This window comes from Oncorhynchus kisutch, linkage group LG6 (assembly GCF_002021735.2).
Source record: "Oncorhynchus kisutch isolate 150728-3 linkage group LG6, Okis_V2, whole genome shotgun sequence".
Taxonomy (NCBI): Eukaryota; Metazoa; Chordata; class Actinopteri; order Salmoniformes; family Salmonidae; genus Oncorhynchus; species Oncorhynchus kisutch.
This window is the reverse complement of record NC_034179.2, coordinates 38,445,280-38,458,763: the sequence shown is the minus strand read 5'-3', so window position 1 is coordinate 38,458,763 and position 13,484 is coordinate 38,445,280. Positions and strand designations below refer to the sequence as shown.

The window sequence follows — 13,484 nt, the reverse complement described above, 5'->3', positions numbered from 1 at the left end:
AAACTTTGCTTTTGTCAGTGCTGAGTAAATGACTGGCTTGTAAAGCGGCGTAGCCTAGTGACTTCACCAGGCGTTGAATAGCCCCGTTGATTTATGGTTTTTGTCCCGCAGTCCCCACGACCATCATCGAGTTGTGGAAGGAATCTCCCCAGGGCCTGGTCAAAGAGGGGGACACTGTGGAGCTTCGTTGCCAAGGCGATGGCAACCCCCCGCCGCCCTTCACTTTCAACCGAGAACAAGTAAGAATGGCCCGCTTTTCTGCGTCTGCCTATTGAGTCCAGAGAACCATAAAACGAGGGGGGAAAAATGACACGCAGGAGACATCTGGAGAATGTTTTTGATATTCAGACTCAGGCCTCGGAGTAGAAGTGTAGGCCTTGTGAATGGGACCGCATAATGTTTGACCCTGTGGCTCTGGGGGAGATCTTTGTACCCCGTCGGGCAAGGTCTGTGACTGACTGGAGATCAAAATCCTCAGGATGGAATAGTTCTCATTCCCATGTCTCACACACAATACCTACAGTATGTTCAACTGACCACAATAACACATTTAAGGTTTCTCCTGTTGGGTCTTAAGACTGGGATGTGGATAGAAGCATGATTTGGTCATTCAGAGCAGGGGTTCCCTAACCTAACGTAGCAGGCGTAAAATAAATGCCTGAGCGTGACACCCCACATTCTGGTCCTGACGAGAGGAAAAATCTGTCGGGTGAGGTTCAACCAATCCAGTAAATGTGGAGGAGGAGTTAAGTTGGAGTGTTGCCTTGTCAATGTCCAAAAGCATAAGTCGCGTCACAGAAAAGTCTATTAACAGGATCCTTGGGACACCCCAACTCTGACGTCACCCCATAGAGCCCCACAGTGGATGTGTCATAATACCCATAAAACCTAGTGGTCAAATAGGGAAATGGTTCTAATTGTTTTTCCACCCTTCATTTTTCCCATAGGATTTTAGAGACACTTAAAATAAGGGCTGTGTTTTGTTTTAGGTTTACCCTGGAGTGACGTTTTGATAACCATGTAAATCTCTCTCGGACAAGGTGACTTTTATCAATGGATTCGGCTCTATTTACTCTCAGCTGACACCTTTACTGACAAGTATTGTGTCAATTTAAAACTTGCACAAGACAGTTCAAAGAATTGTCAGTTTAAAGAAATGTTGCCCATTAATAAATTACTAAATATAGCTAACATTAGATAGTTAATACAGAGATTCTTACCTCGATTCGGCAGTCTCGTCCAGATCATCAAGGCATTTGTAGTTTTTGTAGGATGGCCACTCGGTTGTAACACTTACTACCGAGTTCCAAACTGCCTCTGCAAGCAACGTCAGCACAATAACTTTTTGTCGGGAGCTTCATGATATGAGTTTCCGTGGCCAAGCAGCCGCAAACAAGCCTAAATTCACCTTGCGCAATGCCAAGCGTCGGCTGGAGGGGTGTAAAGCTACGGACATATTCAATCAATCCCTATCCCAGTCTGCTGTGCCCACATACTTCAAGATGGCCACCATTGTTCCTGTTCCCAAGAAAGCTAAGGTAACTGAACTAAATGTCTTTCGCTCTGTAGCGCTCACTTCCGTCATCATGAAGTGCTTTGAGAGACTAGTCAAGGGTCATATCACCTCTACCTTACCTGCCACCCTAGACCCACTTCAATTTGCATACCGCCCCAATAGATTGCCAGACGATGCAATCGCCATCACTCTGCACACTGCCCTATCCCATCTGGACAAGAGGAATACCTATGTAAGAATGCTGTTCATTGACTATAGCTCAGCATTCAACACCATAGTACCATCCAAGCTCATCATTAAGCTCGAGGTCCTGGGTCTGAACCCCGCCCTGTACAACTGGGTCCTGGACTTCCTGACGGGCCACCCCCAGGTGGTGAAGGTAGGAAACATCACCTCCACTCCGCTGATCCTCGACACTGGGGCCCCACAACGGTGCGTGCTCAGCCCCCTCCTGTACTCCTTGTTCACCCATGACTGTGTGGCCAAGCACGCCTCCAACTCAATCATCAAGTTTGAAGATGACACAACAGTAGTAGGCTTGATTACCAACAATGACGAGACAGCCTACAGGGAGGAGGTGAGGGCTCTGGCAGTGTGGTGCCTGAAAAACAACCTCTCCCTCAATGTCAACAAAACAAAGGAGATGATCATGGACTTCAGAAAACAGCAGAGGAAGCACCCCCCTATCCATATCGACTGGACAGCAGTGGAGAAGGTGGAAAGTTTTAAGTTTCTCTGCATACACATCACAGACAAACTGAAATGGTCCACCCACACAGGAGTCTGAAGAAAAGTGCAAATCAATCCCAGAACAACAGCAAAATACCTTGTGAAGATGCTGGAGGAAACAGGTACAAAAATATCTATATCCACAGTAAAACAAATCTTATATTTACATAACCTGAAACCATAACGCTCAGCAAGGAAGAAGCCACTGCTCCAAACCGCCATAAAAAGCCAGACTACGGTTTGCAACTCCACATGGGGACAAAGATCGTAATTTTTGGAGAAATGTCCTCTGGTCTGATGAAACAAAAATATAACTGTTTGGCCATAATTACCATCATTATGTTTGGAGGAAAAATGGGGAAGCTTACAACCCGAAGAACACCATCTCAACCGTGAAGCACGAGGTTGGCAGCATCGTGTTATGGGGGTGCTTTGCTGCAGGAGGGTCTGGTGCACTTCACAAAATAGATGGCATCATGAAGACGGAAAATTATGTGTATATATTGAAGCAACATCTCAAGACATCAGACATCAGGAAGTTACATTTTGGTCACAAATGAGTCTTCCAAATGGACAACCCCAAGCATACTTCCAAAGTTGTGGCAAAATAGCTTAAGGACAACAAAGTCAAGGTATTAGAGTGGCAATCACAAAGCCCTGACCTCATTCCTATCGAAAATATGTGGGTATAACTGAAAAAGTGTGTGCGAGCAAGGAGGCCTACAAACCTGACTCAGTTACACCCGCTCTGTCAGGAGGAATGGGCCAAAATTCACCCAACTTATTGTGGGAAGCTTGTGGAAGGCTACCCAAAACGTTTAACCCAAGTTAAACAAATTAAAGGCAATGCTACCAAATACTCATTGAGTGTATGTAAACTTCTGACCCACTGGGAATGTGATGAAAGAAATGAAAGCTGAAATAAATCATTCTCTCTACTATTCTTCTGACATTTCACATTCTTAAAATGAAGTGGTGATCCTAACTGACCTAAGACAGGGAATTTTTACTAGGATTAAATGACAGGAATTGGGAAAAACTGAGTGTAAATGTTTTTGGCTAAGGTGTTTGTAAACTTCCGACTTCAACTGTACATGTATTTTAATTAAATGCATTTCAAAATAAAGATATTTTGTAGTATTTGATACATTGATCTTTATGGTATTTTGTCATTGTATTTTGTCATTTTTGCCCATCCCTTGGTGTGACAATGGGCTTGGTCGGTCGTCTGCACTGCTGAATACTGCCCTGGCCCTGGGCAAGAACATTTTAGGCCCTCATCTTGGCAGCAGGGAGAATATATATATTTTTCAATGCACAAAAAATATTACCCCACGACCCACCTGGACCCCTACTGTGACCCACCGGGTCTGCAGGGGCAGTATTGAGTAGCTTGAATGAAAAGTTGCCCATTGTAAATGGCCAGCTCCTCAGTCTCAGTTGCTAATATATGCATATTATTATTAGTATTGGATAGAAAACACTCTTAAAGTTTCCAAAACTGTCAAAATATTGTCTGTGAGTATAACAGAACTGATATTGCAGGCGAAACCCTGAGGAAAATCAAAACAGGAAGTGGCTCTATTTTGAAAACTCCATGTTCCATAGCCTCCCTTTGCTGGATTTAAAGGGATATGAACCAGATTCCTTTTCCTATCTCTTCCTCAAGGTGTCAAGTCTTCAGACATAGTTTCAGGCTTTTATTTTGAAAAATGAGCCAGAACGATAACATCGCGTCAAGTGGTCATGTGAGTTTTGCTCGCGCAACAGAGTTTGGACAGCCATTGTTTTCCCCTCTCCTGCTGTGAAAGACATTTGCGGTTGATATATTATCGATTATATATTTTAAAAACAACCTGAGGATTGATTATAAAAACGTTTCTGTGGACATTATGTAAACTATTTGGAACTTTTGTCTGCGTTGTGGTGACCGCTCTTTCCTGTGGATTTCTGAACATAACGCGACAAACAAACAGAGGTATTTTGGATATAAAATCATCTTCATGGAACAGAAGGAACATTTGTTGTGTAACTGGGAGTCTCGTGAGTGAAAACATCCGAAGATCATCAAAGATAAACGATTAATTTGATTGCTTTTCTGATTTTCGTGACCAAGCTTCCTGATGCTAAGTGTACTTAATGTTTTGTCGTGCGTTCGATAGACTTACACAAACGCTTGGATTGCTTTTGCTGAAAAGCATAATTTCAAAATCTGACACGATAGGTGGATTAACAAAAGTCTAAGCTGTGTTTTCCTATATTGCACTTGTGATTTCATGAATATAAATATTTATAGTAATATTTATTGAATGTAGCGCTATGCTATTCAGCGGTTGTTGATGACACTTATCCCGATCTCGGGATTGCAGCCATAGGGTCACAGGAACATTTTAAAGGGTTTATATACTGTAGCTCCTGGTAACCAGACTAGTTAAGCTGTTGTTTGGGTGTGACTTAAATAAAAGGTATAGTTCACCCCAAAATCTATGTTTGCCAAAGATTTCCATTCCATAAAAGTATCCAAAATGTAAATGTAGATCCATTAATATGACAGTGTAAACATGGTGTTGCCCCTCTCAGGAGCAGGAGACGGCGCTGGAGGCCAGCGATGACACTTTGGTGCTGAGGGAGGTGATCCGTGGGGACAGCGGGGTCTACCAGTGTCGTTCTCTGGACCTGGACACCTACGAGCAGGTCACCGGAGACATGCAGCTCACTATCCACTGTAAGTTAGCTAACACACACTGAAACATGCGTACGCACACGTACACTTGGATTTTCTTATGCTCTGTTTAGACTGGAAGTGGTTGAATTAGTTACTTGACTGAGTTTACGCCATCAATTATTTTTTACCCATGGCCCTTTGATTACCAAGATAGCTCTGCTGTTGTGTTCCAATTGCTCACTGTCACTGCATCACTTCATTACTCGTTAAGATAATTTACATTTTCACCGTCATTTAACATGATTTGCAGTGATGTAATTCAAATTGAGAAGGCATTTGAATGGAAAAAGCTTGCATGGACCACACACCAGCATGGTACTTAGCAATGTCTTGTCCTCACATCATGTCTACTCTCTCCAGATCTGGATCCAGCTGTTGTGGTGCCCAAAGACTCCGAGATCTTGTTAAAAGGAGAGAGTCTGACTGCTACCTGCAACGCTCTGTCTTCCCTGGAAACTGCCACTGTCTGGTTCAAGGTACAGTATACCCCGTAATAAGCACTAACTTATTGCTTTAAATGCAACACAGTTATTAGACTGACATAAAAAATGACCATGTCACTTGCCGAATGTAGCTAATCAGGCATTGTCATTCAGTTATGTGGACTTAATAATGTTTTCTCTTATATGTCTTATGTTTGTGTGTATAATTTTGTCTTTGTGTAGAATCGGCAGCAGGTTGGAAAAGGCCACATGCTGTTCCTGCAGGATGCCACCTATGACACGGCAGGAGAGTATGTGTGTGAGGTGACTGTTTCTTCTCTGCCTGGACTGCACACCTCTGGCTCGGTCCACATCATCGTCCAGGGTGAGTCACCACGCCACCACATGTACTCTCTGTAACATACAGTCCAGTTCTGGGGAACTCCCAGGGGGGTACACATTTTAGCTTTAGCCCAGCACTTTCACTACTTGGTGATTAGTTGAATCAGGTGTGATATGATAGGATAGAACAAAAACACATCCACCCTGGTTGTTCTACCAGAAACAATGGATTGAGAAACAATGGATTGAGTTTTTCAGATAAGATGTTTTCAAAAACGGTCTTTTACTAGAGTCTATAATGTATATGTGTTTGTAACCCGTCTCCCAGGTGCTCCCCAGATGAAGGATGCTGACAGGGAGGTTGAAATGGATGAGGGAACTGGGAAGTGGGTGAACCTAAGCTGTGAGGCACATGCACACCCCCTGCCCACCATCTCCTGGACCGTGACTGGCAGCCAGGTAAAACAGGGCTTGGTAGTACAATGGGCAGTTTACATATGTGGGCATATTTACATTGCATGAATTTAGATTTTTTTTTAATGCTATCTAATTTTCTTGGTTATGTCTGTTTCCGATGCACATTGGTGTGTGTGTGTGTGCTGTGTGTTAACAGAGCTGGCGCGAGGTGCTGACCAGAGCCACGGAGCACAGCACTATCAGCGTGGTGTCCGTCAAAGTGACCTCTGACATCACAGCCTTCTGCAACGCCACCAACGATATTGGCACAGAGACAAAGTCCTTCAGCATCAGAGCCAGTAAGCCACCCTGCCACATGCACTACATAAGAATATATGGGCATTAGTGATGCGCGGGTTGACTCATTACCCGCAGTCCCCACAGTTATAAATGTGGGGCGGGCGGGTTTAGGGTCATGAAACATCGTGTGGATGAAGGGCAGGTTGAATAATGAGAAAACAATACATAAAAAATCCATAAATGTATCATTCTTGTGCAATTCATATCTATAGGCTACACTGAGGTTTTTCTTTCTTTCTTTTTATCTAGTGCATAGCCTAAGACTAATCTTTAGGGCCTAACTGTAGAACAACAAATACATGCCAATTGCCAAGGGCCAGAACAATACTCTAATGTTTGGGAAAGATTTGGTGACGTGGTGAAAGAGGCTGATAGCAGTGTTACGTGTGATAATTGTGAGGCGCTATACAAATTTGACAGTCATAAGATGGGGACTTCAAAATGGCCCGTCAAAGGAACTGCATTAAATGGAATACTGGACACTACTGTAGGTCTATAGCCTCTCACATAGTCTAATATAATATGAACTCCTGCAGAATTAATCATTTCTTGCAGTAAAATTATACACCAAATGTATATTTTTACTCACAGTCAACTTAGTGTATTTAAACTTCTGACTCACTGGACTTGTGATACAGTGAATTATAAGTGAAAAAATCTGTCTGTAAACAATTATAGTAAAAATTACTTGTGTCATGCACAAAGTAGATGTCCTAACCGATTTGCCAAAACTCTAGTTTTGTTTATGTGTTTATATTCATAGCTACATCAATCAGACTTAACAAGAAATAGATGACAATGGTGGTAATGTCAACTTGTTGTATTTTTTCCCAACTGCTATGACTGATTGGTGGCACAGTCTGCTAAGACTGTTGCATCATAGTTCAGAAATTGTGAGTTCTAATCCTTTATTTGCAATATTTGTCCCATGCCCACACACTTCTAATTCTGAAAAGTGAAAGCATGCCTGTGAAAGGGGTCACACCGGTCGTAGTTGTAGGTTTTTATACAGTACCCAAGACCAATCTGTGAGTTAATTTGACCATTGAAAAAAGAGCTACGGTGTAAAAATGCAGATTGAATTGAGCCCCTAATCTTAATTTTCAAGGTGATGATTGCACTTTTCTTCCCGACGCCACAATAAATACGAGTCCACTTTTAAAATATTTGTTTTGCCCCACATGGCAGATTTAAACTTACCGCAAATAGCAGTAAATGGCAGGAACTCAGCACCTTATCACTGTGAGCTAACTGTCCAGATGTGTATTTCCTCGCAGTGAACATCATTTTATTATCAGAGCGTGACAGTGGACCTCTGGTAAGTATGCTATAGTGAGAAAGTTTTGGGATCAAGGACAACTACGTTTACCCACCCCCAAAATTGATATTTATGAGCAATTTCCCACACCCACAATAAAAATACATTTTTATTTTAAACGGCTCACTAATGTATATTGTTGATGGGAAGGTCTTACATTGTAGTTGTTGTTTTGCTTGTCCACAGTTCCCATGGTCACTTCAACTGCGCCCTACTCACCCGGTAAGACCGCAATCTCACTATTATTTTGTTCTTGCTGATCTCTGTTTCTCCTCATGTTTTTTTAAAGGAGAACAGGAGCATATTTTATCACTTTTATTTTGACAGTTGGAAGTAGTACAGAGAAGAAACAGCACAAATGTGTGGGATGGAATTCCTACCCATGTCACTATGGGTAACATGTGCTTTGGAGGCTTCAGCGCTACCACTGAACCACGCTCCCACACTGTCTGTTCTTCTTCACCTTTAGATCACTCTTATCTAGTTGAGAAGAACTTTTAGATTTTTTTCATTTGCTTTCTCTCAACTTTTGTTTGATTCTCTCGGAATGCACACCAACCCAGACAATGAAGGATAAGCCAACGAGGCAACTAAATAATTAATGATTTTCATACGGGCAAAGTGTTCGCTGGAACGAGTGGGAGGATTGGCTCTGCTCATTGCCTGCGGGTACATTTAAAATTCTGTCTGAAAGAGACAAATCTAACAGGAAAAAAAGAGCAAGACAACACTTATAGTGGTCGAGTTCCAAAATATAGTGGTCGAGTGCCAAAATCACTTATATTTACTTATTATTGGGGAAGTTAATGCGCTGTCTCACTGTTTTATTGAGCTGTTGCAATAGAAATTCTCATAAACCCACACCCAGACTATTGTTTCCCTTTTAACGAGGGCTTACTGCATGGTTAAATATAGGAGTTAATTGCTCTGGTAGGTAGTAGCACTCTCTAATTTCCTCCTGGGGGGATTGCACTGAAATGTTGATGGCTCTGTCACAGGGGCAGGCCAGGGCTATTTCCCATCTCTCTCTGCCCAGTGTCTGGAGCACTCACTCACAAAGCAAGAGAGCTGAAGCTGGGAAGTTAATGTGTATATTCAAACCCATTTTTACATTAAAAACCACACCAGCCTGTAGGGAACATACAGTAATTTGTACAATGTTCCGAACACAACAAATTAACTACATCTATTTTGCCATTCTGTCAGAGAACCAGGAAATTGACATTTGATTTGTTTCCCAATCTGCTTCTTATGACTTGGCCATAATTCATTACCAATAGCTCCATACTCTACAACTGTTGTACAATCTGGATCCCAGGACTCCCTGGAAAACAGTTACTGAGTGGACTATCCTGGCTAGTGGCTACTATCCTCCACATCTTTTATATGTTTTGTCCTACTATTACATCTATTTTTGTTGGTATTGCAAGAAGAGGATGGGCCACCCATCCCTGGCCACTATGCTTCTGAATTTGCTTTTCAAATCAAATCAAATCAAATCAAAATTATTTATATAGCCCTTCGTACATCAGCTGATATCTCAAAGTGTTGTACAGAAACCCAGCCTAAAACCCCAAACAGCAAGCAATGCAGGTGTAGAAGCACGGTGGCTAGGAAAAACTCCCTAGAAAAGGCCAATACCTAGGAAGAAACCTAGAGAGGAACCAGGCTATGTGGGGTGGCCAGTCCTCTTCTGGCTGTGCCGGGTGGAGATTATAACAGAACATGGCCAAGATGTTCAATGTTCATAAATGACCAGCATGGTCGAATAATAATAAGGCAGAACAGTTGAAACTAGAGCAGCAGCACAGTCAGATGGAAGTTGAAACTGGAGCAGCAGCTTTTGCCTTCTCTTTGGGGTCATGGCTGGGTTATTTACAGTAACCACTTTCTGACAACTGCTGATGTAAAAAGTTGTCACAACTGCTTTGACAACTGCTGATGTAGCAAATCTGAAAACGTTATTGTACGAGTCATTTTGTCCTTTTTATGTCTTGGGTATATGTTGTCTGTCTAGGGATGCTTTCACTTGTTTTTTTTACACTAAGGGCACTCTCACATCATGAGTCATGGGTCATTGGTCACGTGTATAGGCAGCACAGGTGACCAGGAAGTGTTTAGCCTTATCATGTCTGGATGATTCTCCATGGTCATTCTCCATTCTCCCAGTTTATCGGATCGGTGAACAGGTGTAAGCATTAACCTGAGCTTGCCCTCCCCTCTCTCTGTCTGTCTGTCTATATAGCTGAGGGCAATGGTGTGATCATTGTGGTTATCATCCTCTGTATCCTTCTGCTGGCCATCCTGGGCAGTGTACTCTACTTCCTCCACAAGAAGGGAAAGATCCCCTGTGGCCGCTCGGGCAAGCAGGAGATGTGAGTATTGCACTTTAACAACTGGTCTAGGGACAGGTTTTGTGTCTAGTTCTATAAGGTAGGTGCTACACATTTGTGGTGTGTTAGGGTAAATTACAACGTAAACCACCCTGAGTACTTGAAAAAGTGTTATGTAAATGTATTCTATATGATCCTCCATAGTTTTTTTTGCCTCTAAGAATGTCATACTGTCCCCACGAGAGAGGACTTTTGAGAGTTTGTGCTCTCCATCCACAGCACCAAGGAGAACCCCAACAAAGATGACATTGTGGTGGAGATGAAGACTAACACCAAGACCGAGGATGCCAGACTTCTGAAGGGCGTCAACGGTGACAAGAATGGCCCCAGCGACCAGGTAACTATGGATACGAAAGCTATACGCTAAACAGAAGTAGCCTACTGACTAATGTATTTCTTGAATCTGGCATGGCTCACCGAATTGACATTTTCTGGTGTTTTCTTCTCCGTGTGTGTTTTTCCCTGGAGTAAAGTACATGGATCTGAGGAAGTGACATATGCAGAGGGCCGAGCTCTGACGTGGCCAGCCAAAGTTCTTCGCCACCCCACCACATCCACCCACAATCCAAGGCTAGACTACTGGAAGCCTTGGAAAAATCAGCTTTCACAATCACTTTATAATTAGGACTCAATCAATCACTTTCCCCTCATTTCTTCTGTGTTCAGCAATATTCCCCATATCTGGCCAAAACCACACAGGAATACACACCGCAGATTTTAAGGTGTATGATAGAGGTTTGTAGGATGTTTTGATTGCTCCGTTTTACTGTTTCTTCTTTTGTACCGTTTCCCCAAAGCCTTTTTGATTTGATTTGATTTAGCTGTTTTCAAGTGTACGATGACTTTCATTAATTGTGCGTTATAAACTTTATAAAGTGTATATATTATATATATTTCGTTATTTAAGATATTTTGACACATACCTTTCAGACTTCATGGTAGTATCTGTTTGTGGTGTCATTTTGCTTTAGCTATTCAACCATGATCCATGTTTAGGCGTTCCAACATTATCTTATGGAGGTGATTTGACCATAAATGTCACTCAAGTCAGGCCAAGGGTTCTCTCTTCATATCTTCACCCTCTTAGGGCTCTATTCAATCTGTAGCTCTGAAGTGTTACAGATTCCACAATATAAATGTTAAGATAATTTCCGATTGAACGGACATAAGCAGCGTTTACCGTGAATGCAGTCTCCGCTAAAGCAAGAACATTGCCTTTAAATTACAATCATGCTGTAAAGCTGAATTTCCTCGATGTGGATTAAATAGAGCCCTCAGTTTCTTTTCTGATTGCTATGTCTTCTTAAGCACTATCAGTAGAAACTTAAAGGTACTACATGTAACAATTCAACAACGAACCGTCTCTTGTTGTCACACTGACTGGGGTCAGCAAATCTGTTGTTGTCAAATGGACTGGTCCATGTTGAATTGACAATACAAGATTTGCTGGCTTCAGTCAATTTGACAACAAGAGATGGTCTGTCTTTTGATAGCCAATACAGCTGCACCATTTGAATGCAATTTTGTGGAGGCAGAATGTAAAACAAATTGAAATAAATATTGTGAAACTATCATTTCACTATAACTATACATATATTAAGGACATTTTCTGAAATTACAATGGAAAAATATTACATATAGCCCTTTAAGTCCCCACACGGAAACTCCCTGCCACGGGGGCAAGATGGATCTAAATCCTGTCTGTGTTGACATGTTCCAGCAGTCACACCACTGAATTACAGGACTCTCCTCTTCTACTCTAATCACCATTTACTTATCTTACATGTATACCCAGATGTAAGAAGTATGTGATCTGTGGCAGTATACATGACCTGTTGTCTCCCAAAGCTAATGCAAAGATGGTTAGTTTTGTGAATGGTCTACTATTAGTGGACCAGTTGCTGTTATGTTTTTTGTTTTTACTTTTCTTTTGGAAACCTACAGTAAATATACTGGTGTTCAAGACCTGATCCGATGAATAATCAGATTGTGTCTACAACTCTACATTCTTCAAAGCTCTGTTGTACACAATTATAACGCAATTATTTTTTATCCATTAATCATTCATGATATCAATATGATATTCATAATATGCTAATCTGTTGACATTGGACCAATTACCCATTGTAATGTTTAGAGAGACATACAAAATGTGACATTTTGTGGGTGTGTATATATGCACTATATTGGCTCACTAAAAGCTTTGACAGCTATACTCCATCATAAGACATAAGTTCTGGAGCTGCCTATCTGAAGAGAGAAAGCCTCAAGTAAATCAGGGAACGAGTGAGCTTGTCATGTCAGATAAGCAGTAGTGGCCCAATGCTTTGCCATCGTTAAGTAAATGGCGAAACGCCATGCCAACAGCCATTTAAATTTAGTCAGCAAAACTCGCCCATCCGGATGGGTCGTTCTCTTGTGAACTACTGTCAAGCTCTTTTACTGTTTGTAATCGTAGCATAAGAACCTTTGTAGCCATGGCCTTCAACTGTCTTTTTTTAAATGGCCTACTGTTTTATAATCGGCCGTGCCTGTGGAAATTTGTCTCATTTTGAAAATGCAAGATACACTGAATATTTTCTTTTTTCTTATTTGCTCTGTGTATTTCTTTGTGTTTGGGTGAGCACCAAGCAGACCTGAAGGTCATTTTGTGTGTGATCCATTTTGGATGCTTATTGTAAGTTGTGTGCAGGGAAGAAGTTGTTGCTCTGATTTGTATCATTTACGGAATGGTGATATGTTAGAGTTCAATTTGTACAAATAGTGTATGTTGTGATCCTAACATTGCCTTCAAAGGTAATATTTTAGTGGTCATTGTAAGTGTTTAGTTGAAATGTAATACATTTTGTTCAGCCTGCTTTCATCCTGCCATTGGACTGCAGATAGTGGACCGTTGGTAGTAGTATGACAACTGTGTGCCTTTTTTGTTCAGTCTGGTTTAGTTGTGTTATAGTGTAGTGTTTTGATGCTTATGGAAGGAAGAGGTCTGGACATGAGTGTTTTAGTTTCATTCATTTATGTCACCCAAAGACAGATCCCAACACAGGAGAAGGAAAAACTTGTGGCCTAGATGTAAAAGAGGGTCACTGTTAGTCATAACATATCACTGGTGGTGTTTGCTATCTGGAACAGCTACTGGTGGACAAGAATGTTTGGACCAGCAGTTTATCATTGTTTTGATTTTGCAATGTGTGTAAATTAAGTATAGTTCTTGTGATTTGATGCTTGCATTTTTTACAATTCTTTTTTGCAAGAAAATGCCAAATAAAAAAGTAAAATTTGA

At 41.6% G+C, this 13,484-nt stretch overlaps 1 protein-coding gene across 2 annotated transcripts in view; it reads left to right on the top strand.

Annotated features, from left to right (window-relative positions):
* LOC109892806 (cell surface glycoprotein MUC18) overlaps nucleotides 1-13,484 on the top strand; it is a 57,329-nt gene extending 43,845 nt beyond the window's left edge. Inside the window, exons 7-16 of one of the 2 annotated variants that reach the window (XM_020485594.2) lie at nucleotides 112-239; nucleotides 4,826-4,970; nucleotides 5,331-5,446; nucleotides 5,636-5,777; nucleotides 6,063-6,193; nucleotides 6,348-6,489; nucleotides 7,995-8,030; nucleotides 10,054-10,183; nucleotides 10,421-10,538; nucleotides 10,670-13,484. In XM_020485594.2, the coding sequence (XP_020341183.1) occupies nucleotides 112-239; nucleotides 4,826-4,970; nucleotides 5,331-5,446; nucleotides 5,636-5,777; nucleotides 6,063-6,193; nucleotides 6,348-6,489; nucleotides 7,995-8,030; nucleotides 10,054-10,183; nucleotides 10,421-10,538; nucleotides 10,670-10,672 (1,091 nt within the window). In that variant the 3' untranslated portion in view covers nucleotides 10,673-13,484. The remainder of the gene's footprint in view (nucleotides 1-111; nucleotides 240-4,825; nucleotides 4,971-5,330; nucleotides 5,447-5,635; nucleotides 5,778-6,062; nucleotides 6,194-6,347; nucleotides 6,490-7,994; nucleotides 8,031-10,053; nucleotides 10,184-10,420; nucleotides 10,539-10,669) is intronic. The other variant, XM_020485593.2, reaches the window with a different exon arrangement.